The sequence below is a fragment of the Canis lupus genome, chromosome X (assembly GCF_048164855.1).
Source record: "Canis lupus baileyi chromosome X, mCanLup2.hap1, whole genome shotgun sequence".
Lineage (NCBI taxonomy): Eukaryota > Metazoa > Chordata > Mammalia > Carnivora > Canidae > Canis > Canis lupus.
Window position 1 is genome coordinate 86,026,707 of NC_132876.1, and position 15,488 is coordinate 86,042,194.

General features: G+C 39.7%; 1 protein-coding gene and 1 long non-coding RNA gene across 2 annotated transcripts in view; one reads left to right on the forward strand and one right to left on the reverse strand.

Moving 5' to 3' along the window:
- The window catches only part of LOC140628166 (uncharacterized), a 45,453-nt gene extending 35,963 nt beyond the window's left edge, over positions 1–9,490 (reverse strand). The window contains exon 1 of the long non-coding RNA XR_012026546.1: positions 9,369–9,490. This is a non-coding gene — a long non-coding RNA (uncharacterized lncRNA). The remainder of the gene's footprint in view (positions 1–9,368) is intronic.
- Positions 9,491–9,757: 267 nt separating this feature from the next.
- The window catches only part of DIPK2B (divergent protein kinase domain 2B), a 45,026-nt gene continuing 39,295 nt past the window's right edge, over positions 9,758–15,488 (forward strand). Inside the window, exon 1 of the mRNA XM_072817243.1 lies at positions 9,758–10,266. Within this exon, the coding sequence (XP_072673344.1) occupies positions 10,034–10,266 (233 nt within the window). The 5' untranslated portion in view covers positions 9,758–10,033. The remainder of the gene's footprint in view (positions 10,267–15,488) is intronic.

Consider the following 15,488-nt stretch of genomic DNA (forward strand, 5'->3'; position numbering starts at 1 on the left):
CATACACAGATCAGTAAATGTCATACACAACACTAACAGATGAAAGATAAAAATCACGATGATCACCATAGATGCAGAAAAAGCATTTGACATAATACTGCATCATTTCATGATAAATATGTTCAACAATTTGAATATATAAGGAACATACTTCAATATAATAAAGGTCACATATGACAAGCTAACAGCTAACATCATACTCAACAAGTGTGAAAGTTTGAAAGCTTTCCCTTTAAGATCAAGAATAGCACAAGGGTACTCATTCTCACCACTCCTATTCAGCATAATACTGGAAGTCCTAGCCAGAGCAATCAGGCAAGAAAAAGAAATAAAAAGTATCCTAAGTTGAAAAAAAAAAGTAAAATTATCTTTGTTTGCAGATGATATGATCTTACATATAGAAAATTCTAAAGGCTCCAACAACAACAGGAAAAAAACATTTGAACTAATCAACAAATTCAGTAGAATTACAGGATTCAAAACCAACATACAAAAACCAGTTGCATTTCTATACATTAACAATGAAATAACTGAAAAAGAAATAAAGAAAACAACCCCATTCACAATGGTATCAAAAGCAAAATTAATACAGTATATGTTAATTAAATTCAATTTAAATTTAAAAATTTTTAAAGAAGAAATATAAAAATAATAAATTTAACTGAGGAAGTAAAAGATCTGTATGCTGAAAACTGTAAGACTTTCTCTGAAAAATATTGAAGAATACACAAATAGATGGAAGATATCCCATGTTTATGGATTGGAAGAATTAATAGGGTTAAAATGTCCAGACTACCCAAAGCCATCTATGATTCAATGCAATCCCTATCAAAATTCCAATGCATTTTTCATCAAAAATTAAAAGAAAATCCTAGTATTAGTATGGAACCAAAAAAAAAAAAAAAAAAAAAGACTCCAAATAGCCCAAAACAATCCTGAGAAAGAACAAAGCTAGAGGCATCACACTTCCTGATTTCAAACTATACTGCAAAACTATAGTAATCAGAAGAATATGGTTCTGGCATAAAGACAGACAATAGAACAGAATCAAGAGCCCAGAAATAAACCCATGCATATAAGATCAATTAATTTACCACAAAGAGCCAAGAATATGCAATGAGGAAAGGACAGTCCCTTTAATATATGGTGTTGAAAAAACTGGACAGTCATGTGCAAAAGCATGAAGATGGATCACTGTCTTATACCACACACAGAAATCAACTCAAAATGGATTAAAGACATTAGCATAAGAGTGAAACCATAAAACTTCTAGAAGAAAACATAGGTGGTAAGCTCCTTTAGATCAGTTGTCAATGATTTGTTGGATTGACACCAAACACAAAGGCAACAAAAGCAAAAATAAACAAGTGGAACTACATCAAACCAAAAAGCTTTGGTTTGCCAAACAGCAAAGGAAACCACTAACAAAATAAAAAGACAACCTATGGAATGGGAAAAAATATTTTCAGATCATATATCTGATAAAGGGTCAATATGCAAAATATACAAAGAATTCACACAGCTCAGTAGCAAAAAAACAAAATCTGAATAAAAAATGGGCAGAGTATCTGAATGGACACTTTTCCAAAAAAGCCATAAAGATGGCCAGCAGATACATGAAAAGGTGCTCGACATCACTCATCATTAGGAAAATGCAAATCAAAATCACAATGAGATCTTAAAATGGAGATCAATTAAGTATATCATTGGTTCTCAGCATGCATCAGAATCACTAAAGCACAGATTATGGGGCCCCACCACACAGTTTAAGCTCAGTAGGTCTAGGGTAAGGCCCAAGAATTTCCATTTCTAGTAAGTCCCCAGATAAAGCTTGTCTTAAGACCATACTTTGATAACCACTGAGTAAGAACATTGTCGGAGGGTATACCTAATGGAAAGGCAAATGTTCTGGAAGCATTATGATAGGAGAAAATGTTCAAAGAACTGGATACATTTAGCTTAATATGAGTTATATGGTAACTTGCTACCCATATTTGAAGGCTTATGTGGCAGGACAAGTGGACTTGTGATAGTTTGAGAGGCAAAAGTGAAGCAAAAACTAATTAGAAATTACGAAGAGGCAAATTTGAGCTCAATACAAGGACATGCTTTCTGTTAGAATCATTCAAAAATAGAATTGGTAAGTTTCAAAAAAAATCAGAAAATTGATTTGTATGTATGGATATCTTTATGACTGTATGTATCCTTTATTAAAACCTGTAATATTAATATATACCAAAAGTTTAGCAGTGCTTATCTTTTGGTGGAGGTAGGACAGATTTTTTCTTTTGGTTATTTGTATTATCTAATTTTACCACAATAAATATGGATTATTTATGTCATAAAATACTAAGAGCTAAAAAATGAAATAGACTGTTTTGCAGGATAGTTAGGTGGCTCCCTGTTACCTAAAGTAATAAGGCAGAAGCTAGTGAAAAATCTTATTAAGTACTTAGAGAAGTGATTCTCAAACTTTAAAAATACATCAGAATCTCCTGCAGGGCTTTTTAAAATACAGAGTCCTAGGCCCCACTCTCAGGGTTTCTGATTCAGTGGGTCTGGGTTTGAGCCAGAGAATTTGCTTTTCTAACAAGGTTTCAGTCATGTGGTTGCTGCTGGTCTGGAGGCCATAATTTGAGTAGCTCTGGTGTGGCAGGCATTCTTCTAAAATGGCTCCCAATGATTCCCATCTTCTGGTATCCATGCCCTTAAATAATCCTCTTCTTTTATGTGTGAGCTGGACCTAATGACTTGCTTCTAACAAATAAAATGCAACAATAGTGATGGAACATCACTACTGAGATTAGGCTATAAAAGACTGTGAGGGACTTCTGCTTCCAGAATGATGTATAGAAGTGCATTTCCCTATCACTCCTACTAAGTGCAACTAAAAATTCTAGACATCATAAGTAAATCAAACATAAGAAGACACTTTAAAGTGGAAAGGAGAAGACAGGAAGACCCATTAGCTAGGAAGTTGGGACCTGAAGAATGACATGGTGGTGAGCTCCCTGTATTTTCTTATTGCTTCATACATTCAAGACTTGGTACCAGAGAAGCCAATGACCTAGAAAGGCCAATTGAAAGAGATTTTTTTTAAGCCCCAACAGATCAATATCTCTTAGCCAAAGGACTAGGAAAAGGCAACCTAGAAAGACAGAAAAAACTGTGACCTTATCCCCACCAGCAAGGCCAAGAGGAGAACCTACATTTCCACTCTTGCCAGTCTATAATGGGGTACCCCAACTTCCCTCCTCCATTGGGGTGATGTCATAGAAGGTCAAGTGGGGAGCCAAGACTTTCATGCCCAGCAGGCAATAACAAGGCATACTCACTCTCCCTTCACCATCAGTGGAGACCATGTGGGGAATCTGGACTTCAATCCACACCCAGTGGTAATGAAGTACCTACTTTGTCTCCCTGACAGGGCTGTATCAGAGGGCTTAGTAAAGAATCAGGACTTTTACCACCATCCAGTGGTAATAAGGCCATCATCCCCCTGTAGTATCAGTGGAGACCACAATAGAGAGTAATAATGGGGCACTTGTGACTCCCAGCCAGGGTGAAATTAGTAGAGGCCTAGTGGAGATCAGGAGCTCCCATAGCTCCTCAGAAGCAAAAGGAGATCCTCCTTCCCAGGTGTCAACAACGGCTGAGTGGGAGCTTGAACTTCCCTCTGGAAGTAATGAGGTGGCTCTCTCCCCACTAGTCCCTTTCCGATGCTATGTCAGAATGTCAGCTAAAACATAAGATTTTTTTTTTTTATTTATGATAGTCACAGAGAGAGAGAGAGAGAGAGAGAGAGAGAGAGGCAGAGACACAGGCAGAGGGAGAAGCAGGCTCCATGCACTGGGAGCCCGACGTGGGATTCGATCCCGGGTCTCCAGGATCGCGCCCTGGGCCAAAGGCAGGCGCCAAACCGCTGCGCCACCCAGGGATCCCCCATAAGATTTAAATAAGATCTTGACTCTCATAACATAATGTCAAAAATGTTCAGATTTCAGTTGAAAATCACTCATCATACCAAAAACTAGGAAAAGTTCAACTTGAATGAAAAAAGATAATCAACAGATGCCAACACCAATATGACAAAGATGTTGAAATTATCTAACCAAGATTTTAAAGCGGCCATCATAAAAATACTTCAGTGATCAATTACTAAAACATCTGGCACAAATTCAAAAAATAGACTGAGTAAAGAAATATAAACCCCGATAAAAAGAAATAAGATACAAAGAACAAAATGGAAATTTTAAACTGAAAAATAGACTGAAATTAAGACTTAACAGAATGGAGAAGTCAAAGAAAATAATTGGTAAACTTGAAGAAACACAAAACATAATAAAAATTACCCAATCTGACAAGAGAGAAAATATGCTAAAAGAAAAATAAACTTGGCCTCAGTGACCTATGGAAATACAACAAAATATCTAACATATGTGTCATCAGATTGTTGGTAGGAGAAGAGAAGAAGGGAGGGGTTGAAAAAAATATTTAAATAAATAATGGCTGAAAAGTTTTTAAATTTCACAAGAGACGTAAACATACACATTCAAGAACTTGAGTGAATTACGAACAGAATAAACCCAAAGAAATTCACCCCAAGAGACAAAAGTTCCCAAAACTAAACACGAAGAAAAAATACTGAAAGCAGCCAGAGACTAACCTATAGGCAAAAAAATAATGAGTCAAAGTGGATCTCTCTATTAGAAATGATATGAGCCAAAAGGAAATGGAACATTTTCAAAGTGCTAAAAGAAAAAGAATTGTCATCTCAGAATTATATATCTACAGAAAATATCCTGCAAGAACAAAGGGCAAATAAAACATTTTCAGATGAAGGAAAACTAAGAGAATTTGTCACTAGCAGACTCACCCTAAAAGAATAACTGAAGGAAATGCTCTAAGCAGAAAGGAAATGACAAAAGATGGGGGCACCTGGGAGGCTCAGTGGTTGAGCATCTGCCTTCAGCTCAGGTCATGATCTCAGGGTTCTAGGATTGAGTCCCACATCAGGCCCCTCACAGGGAACCTGCTTCTCCCTCTGCCTATGTCTCTGCCTCTCTCTGGGTCTCTCATGAATAAATAAATAAAATCTTTTTTAAAAAAGGAAATGACAAAAGAAATCTTATATCATCAAGAAGGAAGAAAAAGCAATGGAAACAGGGAAACAGTAACAGTATGGGTGAATACAACATACTTTCCTTTTCCTCTTAAGTTGTCTAAAATACGATTTTTTATAAATTTTGTTTTAAGTTTTATTTATTTATGATAGTCACAGAGAGAGAGAGAGAGAGGCAGAGACACAGGCAGAGGGAGAAGCAGGCTCCATGCACCGGGAGCCCGATGTGGGATTCGATCCCAGGTCTCCGGGATCGCGCCCTGGGCCAAAGGCAGGCCAAACCGCTGTGCCACCCAGGGATCCCAAAAATACGATTTTTTAAATGAAAATTATACCACCATCTGGTGGGGCCCTAAATGTATATAGAGGGAATATTTAAGACAATATAAGTGGGAGAGACTAAAGAGTTAAGATTTCTACGCTTCTACACTTACATTTCTACACTTTATTTATTTATTTTTAAAGATTTTATTTATTTATTCATGAGAGACAGAGAAAGAGAGAGAGAGAGAGAGAGGCAGAGACAGGCAGAGGGAGAAATAGGCTCCATGCAAGGAGCCTGACATAGGACTCGATCCCGGGTCTCTAGGATCAGGCCCTGGGCCCAAGGCAGTGCTAAACCGCTGAGCCACCTGGGCTGCCCGTCTACACTTCATTTAAACTCGTCAGCTGTTGACACTACTAAACTGGGATAAGTGGCGCATATATAATGTAATACCTGGAACAACTACTACTAATAAAGCTATGAAAGAGATACACTTTAAAAATACTACAGATAACTCAAAGTGGGAGTCTAAAGTGTTCAAGTGGTAGGACAAACAAAACAGAGAGAACAAATAAAAGTAACATTGAATGGCACACTTAAGCCCTAACTTTTCAATATTTGCATTAAACGTTATAGATCTAAAAGTACTAATTAAAAGACAGGGATTGGCATATGTATTAAAAATAAAACAAAACGTAATCCAACAATACTGTCTACAAGAAACACATTTAAAATATAACAATAGAATTAGGTTGGAAGTAAAGGATGGAAAAACATATACCATAGAAACATTAATCAAAAGAAAATGGGAATAGCTGTATTAATATCATATTAAGTAGACTTCAGGGCAAGGAAAATTATCAAGGACATAGAGGGACATTACATAGTGATAAAAGGGTCAATTCATCATAAAGACATAAATGTGTCCACCAAACAAGATGGCTATAAAATATGTGAAGCAAAAACTGATAAAATGGAAAGAAAAAATTTTTTTAATTCACAATTATAGTCAATCCACAACTGATAAGCAACGAAATAGAAAATCACCAAAGATATAGAAGAACCAACAACACTGTCAACCAGCAAGACCCAGTCAACATTTATACAACACTCTGCCCATCAAGAGCAAAGTGCACATTCTTTGCAAGAGCTCATGAAACATACACCAAGACAGACTACATCCTGGACCATAAACAAACCTATACAAATTTGAAATAAAAAAATTGATACCAAGGACACCTGGGTGGATCAGTCAGTTAAACCTCTGACTTCTACTGAGGTCATGGTCTCTGGGTCCTGGGATCGAGCTCCGAGTTGGGCCCCTTGCTCAGCAGGGGAGTCTGCTTGTCCTTCTCCCTCTCCTTGTGCCCCTCCCCCTTCGTGTGTACATAAAAAAATCTTTAAAAAATACTAAAATCATATGGAATGTGTTTTCAGACTGCAGTGGAATCAAACTAAAAGTCAATTTCAGAAAGAAAAACATCGAAACACTTAGAAACTAAGCAACACACATTGAAATAATTCATGTGTCAGAGAAGAAGCCTCAAGGAAAAAATTTTAAAGTACATCGAACTGACTGCAAATAAAAATACAACGTATCAAATTTTGTGGGATACAGTTAATAAAGTGTCAAAAGATAAATTCATAATGTAAAATGCTTACATTAAAATGAGGAAAGTTGTCAAATCATCTAAGATCCTGTCTCAAGAAACTAAAAAATGAAGAGCACCATAAATCCAAAGCCAGCAGAAGGAAAGAAATAATAAAGATAAGACCAGGAATCAATGAAATTGAAAATAGAAAAACAAAAAAGCAACTCACAGTAAACATGTAAAACCCAAATCTTAAAATATAATACCATTTATAGGACTCGAATCTTGGAATATACAAAATACTGATGAAAGGAAGAAATAAAACTCCCTATTTGAGGATGACATGATAATCTACATAGAAAATACCAAGGAATCTACAAATAATCTCTTAGAACTAATAAATAGTTTCAACACGGTCATAGGATATAAGATCAACATACAAAACTCAATTATATTTCTATATAATTGCAATGAACACCTAGGCACCAAAATTTAAAACACAGCACCATTTACAAATGTTCCTTCAAAACTACAATACTTAAGCATAAGTCTAAAATAATGTACCAGACTTAGATCTGAAAACTACAAAATGCTGATGAAAGAAATAAAAGATTCAAATAAATAGACATAAATGTTTACGCAACTGAAGACCCAGCTTAATAAAGATGTCAATTCTCCCCAAACTAACATACAGATTTAACTCAACCCCTATCAAAATTGCAGCAAGTTTTTTGTAGATATAGATTATTCTAAAATTTATATAGAAAGACAAGTGAACTAAAATAGCTAGAATAATTTTTTAAAAAGAAGAAAAAAGTTGTGGGTATCAGTCTACCCAATTTCAAGACGTAGTCTATAGCTACTGTTATCAAGATTGTGTAATACTGACAGAGAAACACATAGGTCAATAGAATGGAATTGAGAATCCAGACAGAGCTGCTTACAATTACAGATAAGTGATTTTTGACAAAGGTACAAGAGCAATTCGATGGAAGAAGGGTAGTCTTTTTAATAAATGGTGCTGGAGCAGTTGGATATCCATTGGTAAAAATATGAACCTTGCTTGACCTAACCACATCTTACACAAAAACTGATTCAAAATGGGCCATAGGCTTAAATGTAAGATATAAAACTTTTATAAGAAATCATAGAAGAAGGGCACCTGAGTGGCTCAGTCAGTTGAGTGTCTGTCTTTGGCTCCGGTCATGATCTTAGCGTTCTGAGATAGAGCCCCACGTGGAGCTCCCTGCTCAGTGGGGAGTCTGCTTCTCCCTCTCCCTCTACCCCTTGCCCCTGCTTATGCTCTCTCTTAAATAAATAAATAAATAAATAAATAAATAAATAAATAAATAAATCCTTTTTTTTAAAAAAAAAAAGGAAATTATAGGAGAAAAGTCTCTGGGATCTAGGTTTGGGTGAAGAGTTCTTATACTTGACACTAAAAGCATGATTCATAAAAGGAAAAATTGACAACAGGGCAGCATCAAAATTAAAAATGTTGGGCAGCCCGGGTGGCTCAGTGGTTTAGTGCCGCCTGCAGCCCAGGGCCTGATCCTGGAGACCCAGGATCGAGTCCCATGTCGGGCTCCCTGCATGGAGCCTGCTCCTCCCTCTGCCTGTGTCTCTGCCTCTCTCAGTCACTCTCTCCCTCTCTCTCTCTCCCTCTCTCTCTCTCTCTCTCACCCTGTCTCTCATGAATAAATAAATAAAATCTTTAAAAAAAATTAAAAATGTTGACTCTGTGAAAGACCCTGTTCAGAAGATGAAAGACAAGTCACCACTTGGGAGAAAATATTTGCAAGCCACATATACAACACAGAACTAGTATCTAGAATATATGAGGAATTCCTGCAACTCTAGAATCAAAAACAAACAACCAAACATTTCCCTGAGAAGGACAGACAGTGAGCTTAAAAGCACTCGTTTAGTCATCAGAGAATTGTCATTAGTCCACTCTTCCTGCCAATCTTTAACAAAATTCCCCAATTCTCCCTAGACCATCCTGGCCCCCTCTTATCTGGTTCCCCCTCCCCCCGGCCACACACACACCCCTCTCTTATCCCAAGCCTGCCTGCCCCAACTTGGTCCTCATTTGCTCTCTCTATTCCTAAATTAGCACACCCTTCCACTTGGTGCTGTGGCTCTTATCTTGCTGTCAGGATGAAGGCAACTGTGTGGCAGTAAATGCCACCAGGTCAGGCTGGCCATGGAGAAGTGCGGCGGGGTGCTAAAGGAAAGAGGGACTTGCGGGCAGAGGAGGTAGAGACAGACACAGCTGTGGGCACGCAGAAGAATCTTTCTGGTGCTCCCTCAGCACCTCAGAGGCCACCAGATTCTTTCCCCTCCCTTCTCTGGTCTGTAAGAGGAGCTGAGATACGAACTAACTTACATTTTTTCTATACCCGAAGCAGTCAAAAGGTTTTGCTCTTCGAATCAGTGTTCAGTGTGCCACCTAATAGCCAGCAAACTGACCTTGAGTTATTTCCCAGCCAAATGGAATCAAAGTGGGGCTGGTATGGTTAGTCAAGAGGCAGGCCAAAGTATCCACTGCAGAGGGGGGAGGTTGGTGTGTGTGTGTGTGTGTGTGTGTGTGTGAGATCCATAAGGACAGATGTGCCCAGAGCTGAAACAGTAGAGGGTGGAGGACTTCAGGATCCTTTGAAACTCCCAGGTGGAATCCAGGTTGGACACACATCCTGCATGGACCTTTCCTGCCCAGCCAGGATATCCTGTGTTTGTCGAAAGGACTGCGCAGGGAAGCCCTGACCATTGTCCTTCCCGAAATCTGCCAGTCAGCCCTTCCCCAGCGTGTGGCAGCCGCCCCAGACAGAGGAAGAGTAACTCTGGAAACGGTGTTATCAGCATCCTCCATGGACTTCCTCACCTCCTCTCCAGCCCCATTAGCCCCAAGCTCCTTAGCATCCTCAAACAGAAAGTGGGGAAGCTGGGATGGGGTCAGCGTCCTGAAGCCGGCCCCCTCTCTTTTGCCAAGACCTACCTCTGCGCAGCCCTGAGTGGGCAGCTGAAGGCTGCAGCTGGAATCCCGAGCGAGAGATGGAGCCCCAGCTGGGGCCTAAGGCTGCCAGCCTCTGGCCAGGCCGGCCTGGCCTGCTGCTGTGGGTCTCAGCCCTGAGCTGTTCTTTCTCCTCGCTGGCTTCTCCCTCTCCTTCTCTGGTGCCCCGAATCAGAACCAGCTACAATTCTGGAAGGACTTTCCTCGGTCTTGATAAATGCAATGCCTGCATCGGGACATCAATTTGCAAGAAGTTCTTTAAAGAAGAAATCAGGTCAGAATCTCCATTAGATAACTCGGAGGGGCAAAATCCGGTTCCCTTCACGTGAGGATGTCCAGGAGTTTGATGAAAATGAATCGGGATGTAATTAATGGGTGGGAGCTGATGCAAAGTCATTTAATCATAGTGGTGATGGGTTGAGGTTGGGGTGGGGAGGGGTTGAGGTATGAAGCCGAATTCTAACCCTAAATGCTAAATCCAAAGTTTTCTTTTGAAGTGGGAGCTGAAAGTGTTCTTTTCTATGAATGGAGTAGCCCAGGATTATTGAGGTTACCAAGTTCATTTCTCATAAAAAGAGGGAAATAAAATTAATTAGAAGGCCTACCAAGTGCCCGACATTTTACTCTTTTTATTCACTCTGCATCACCATCCTGGAGTTAATGTTATACACTCATTACTCAGACAGTGAACATGACAAGATTAAGTGACTTGTCCCAGGTCACCACCTAGTAAGTGGCAGATCCGGGACTCAAACCAGGGCAGTTTGCTCCAAAGTTTCTGAACAAATTTTCTGATCAGAGGAAAACCTAACTTTGGTAAATGGTGATTCACATGGATCTCACCAAAGGATGGTATCGCAGTCTGGAATTAAACCTGTCAACACATAGTCAATGAGTCTTGACCACAGCCAAGACCTGGCAGGTGCTCTAGTGACATTGTTATAACTCTGGCCATTGCCCTCGAGGAGTTCGGGAGGAGGGAGCCATGTTAACAATAATAAGATAATTTGTTTATATAACAATAATAAGACCTGGTCTGATGCAGGCCAGAAGTGAAATGTAAAGGACCTCCAGGAGCTCCACGGAGGGGAATATTAATTCCAAATGGGGACCAGCGAAGGCATTCAGAGCAATGCCTTTAAAGAATGACCTGAAATTTGGGAGAAGGGCTTAAGGTAGAAGGACCAGCTAAAGCAATGGCCCAGAGTGCGGAAAGAGGCAAAAAGCACTTAGTGGCTAGAGCATGGGGCCCATGTGGAGGCGTGGCAGAAGGAGGAGATTGGAAGAGGCAGATGGGGCAGGCGTCTTGAAAGCCATGCCAAGGATTTGAGACCCTCACCTGTGGGCCAGTGGTTCCACACCTCTTTGATACCAAAGACCCTTTGTAATAGGCTGTTTCTCCTCAGCCTTCCTCAGGGACCTATCTTAGGCATGTAAGATTTGGTGACCAAGCAAACAGCATTAATTTACAATAATTGATTTCCAATCTGTATTAACCTAAGATGTATTTGATTATCCAACTAAGTTTCTAAACAGATATAATGAATAGAAAGTATGAGTCAAAAATGTGGAACTTTTGCTAGATGGTAGATATCGTATTGATGTGGACTTTCCTCGTTAGACGTTTTTTTAAGTATTTCAAATGGTGAAAAGTTGAAAGACCTTCTCAACTGGGGAACCTCTATTTCAGGCAATGGTGAAGGAGTTTGGTGGGGTAGAGACACGATGAAATTTGTGTTTTGGAAGGATCTCCTGGAAAGTAGTGTGTAGGAAGGGGCGCCTGGGTGGTTCAGTCCATTAAGCATCTGCCTTCCGCTCAGGTCATGATCTTAGATGATCTCAGGATCCTGGGATCAAGCCCTGCATTGGGATCCCTGCTCAGTGGGGAATCTACTTCTTCCTTTCTTTCTGCCCCTCCCTCTGCTCATACTCTTTCTCAAATGAATGAATAAAACATTTTTTTAAATAATAATAATTTTTAAAAAGGAAATCAGTGTGGCAGGATGGACTGGTTGATGCTGGCAGGGGCGGCCAGATCATCCTTCCTAGTCCAGGAGAAAGGTCAGTGGGAGCAAAGCAGGGCAGGAAGGATGCCAGTCAGTTCAGCTAGAGAGTCGTTTTGCTGACCAACTCAACCCGACGGAAAGTAAAGATGGAAATGTTGAAAGTGAACGCAAGATTTCCCGCCTAAGAAATGGGGTGGAGAGGACCAAGAACATGGGTGAAATGGGGCGGATTCCTCAGAGAAAGGAAGCAGGGAGAATATGGACATATTTTCCAAGGAGGGTGAACATTATGGAATTCGACAGAAGGAGAGTTCTGGGTTCACATCCTCCTCGAGGTAACTAAACAAGAGTGTATGGATCTTACATTTGACTCTTCGCCAAGTGGCAATAAATGAAGGTTTTTCTCACCAGGCAGGTATTGGCCAAATCCAGGAAACATTTCCCCAAATAGGTTTGTGTTCCCATTCGAGTTCAGGATATTACCTCAGCTCCCTCAGAATTTATTTTCCATGTGCGCCTGAAAGGGACGTGTGCAGATACAAGCAGGAAAGCACCGGGAGGGCCAGGTTGGGGTTTAGGGCTCTCCCTGTTGAGAACGCACATTCCTGAAGCTCAAAGCAGCAGAGAGAGGCAGTGAGTGGGTCTGGGAACCTGCACTTGTTTATAGTTCTTTACAGAGTCAGCAACTGTTTCCTTATTTCAAAAGTCCTATCTGTTTATTTTAGAATTTTCAAGAAATACCAGAGAAAGCACAAAATGAAAATCATGTATAATTCCTCCACCAAGAGACACCTTGGTGTATATCCTCACCACCTTTTTCCTAAGTATGGATTTAAAATTTTTTTCAACAAAAATGTGATCATAGTGTGTATACTTTCCTGTACATTTTCATGTAACAATATGTCAGGAACACCTTTCCACATTAGTAACTGTTCTTTGACATCAGCCATAGAAACGTTTTTCTACATATGTCTCCTTTGGCAAGGGAAACAAAAGTAAAATTAAACTACTGGGACTGCACCAAAATAAAAGGCCTTTGCCCAGCGAAGGAAGCCATCAACAAAACAAAAAGGCAACCCACCAAATGGGAGAAGACAGTTGCAAATGACACATCCACAATTTTATTTCTAATGGCTTTGTGGTATTAGATTGCATTGATCAGCCACAATTTATAAAACTAATCCACTACTGTGAGACAACTAGGTTTTTTCTTCTTTTCAGTATTATAAGCAGTGTTATGTTTGAACATCCTTGTTGCTAGATTTTTGTGTGCATCAATCATAAATTCCTATGACAAACTCCCAAAAGTGGAATTTCTGGGTCACAAAATGTAGCACAGTTTTAGAAGATTTTATATATGTACATATCTCCAAATGGAGACTTCTTCTTTTTTTTTAAGATTTTATCTATTTATTCATGAGAGACACAGAAAGAGAGAGACAGAGACAGAGACACAGGCAGAGGGAGAAGCAGGCTCCATGCACCAGGAGCCCGATGTGGGATTAGATCCCGAGACTCCAGGATCACGCCCTGGGCTGAAGGCAGGCGCTAAACCACTGGGCCGCCCAGGGATCCCCCCAAATGGAGATGTCTACCCATAGTGCTCACTTCTTGCACACTCACAAATATTTCATATTACTACTATTTTTAATTTGTATTTCTTCTGAATTGAAGACTTTTTTCAAGCTTATTGGCCATTTCTATTTCTTGTTTGCTAAACTGTCCACAAGTTCATATCCGTTGCCTAAGAGTTTGTTCATCTTGTTCACCACCAAATATTTTCTCACTTCTACAAATGACTGTGATGATACCTTAGGGAAAAGCCCAGCCCAAACTCTCAGATGTTTGGCCAAAATGCTATAACCAGGGAAACATTAGCATTCCAGGAGAGGACCTCAGTAAGGATTGGACAATACTTGTTTGTCTGGCAGCAGAGAGGGAGTCTGGGAAGCTGAAGACACGTAATTGGTAGATGAATGTCATCTTTCCTTCTATCCTTTATCTTCTCTGGCAAGAATGCTAAAGATAAACTGATGCTTCCCATACCCAGCCTATAACCTTTAAACATTTCAGTGTTTTCAGTACCAGTTTTCCCATGCATTCCTTGTTGACTTTCAAATCCTGAATGAAAAAGTTAAGGGAAACCAGAGAAAAAGAGTAAACCTGATTGACATAGTCTTCCTACTAAAAACATACCTAACTGTGAAATCCTAAGTGATCACACCAACTGGCAAGATCTACCAGGAACTTATTGATCGGTATTTGTGTATGTGAAGGTAACAGGTTGGGGAGAAAGGTGGAGGTGGGGGTTATTCTGATCAGAGTCACTCCTAGGGATACCTGGGTTCTCACCAAGACAGGTGCTTTACCTCACCTTCTGTACTGTATTCACTTGACCTTACATCCCCACCTCCCACTCCCAAAGTCTTAAAGGATGTTTATTTTTTTAACGGCACTTAATTTTTATTTTTTCAAAATTTTATTTAAATTAAATTAATTAAGATATAATGTATTACTGGTTTCAGAGGTAGAGGTCAGTGATTCATTCATCAGTCTTACATAATACCCAGGATTCTAGGCACCTGGGTGGCTCAGTGGTTGAGCATCTACCGTTGGCTCAGGTCATGGTCCTGGGGTCCTGGAATCGAGTCCCACATCAGGCTCCCCTTGAAGAGCTTGCTTCTTCCTCTGCCTATGTCTCTACCTCTCTCTCTGGGTCTCTCATGAATAATAATAATAATAATAATAAAAAACCCAGTGCTCATTATATCACATGCCCTCCTTAATGTCTACCACCCAGTACCCCATGCCCCCACCCCATCCCCTCCAGCAAAAATCAGTTTGATTCCTATTATGAAGAGTCTCTTATGGTTTGCCTCCCTCTCTGATTCAGTCTAGTTCTATCCACGTCGTTGCAAATGGCAAGATTTCTTTCTTTGATGGCTGAGTAATATTCCATTGTGCATATATATATATATATATATATATATATATATATATATATACTGCATCTTCTTTATCCATTCATCAGTTGTTGGACATCTGAGTTCTTTCCGTATTTTGGCAATTATGGACATTGCTGCTATAAACATTGGGGTGCGTGTGCCCCTTCAAATCATTATTTTTGTATCCTTTCGATAAATACCTAGTAGTGCAATTGCTAAGTCATAGGGTAGTTCTGTTTTTAACTTTTTTGAGGAAACTCCATACTGTTTTCCAGAGTGGCTGCATCAGCTTGCATTCCCATCAACAGTGTAAAAGTTTCCCTTAAAGGATGTTTAAATACTTCTGAGTAGTAGAGGGCTCACAGTAAAATAAGTAAATCATTAGACCTGATTTTGCCTTCTCTTCTCCCTTGCCCTTGTCTGTCTCTTTCATTTCAGAATATGATAGTAAGTATTGCTTTAACTCACATCCTTGAATCAATTCAGAGGCCTCAAGATCTGTAGGGCCCCAGAGCTAATGGCAAAAGCATCCACGTACACATTCA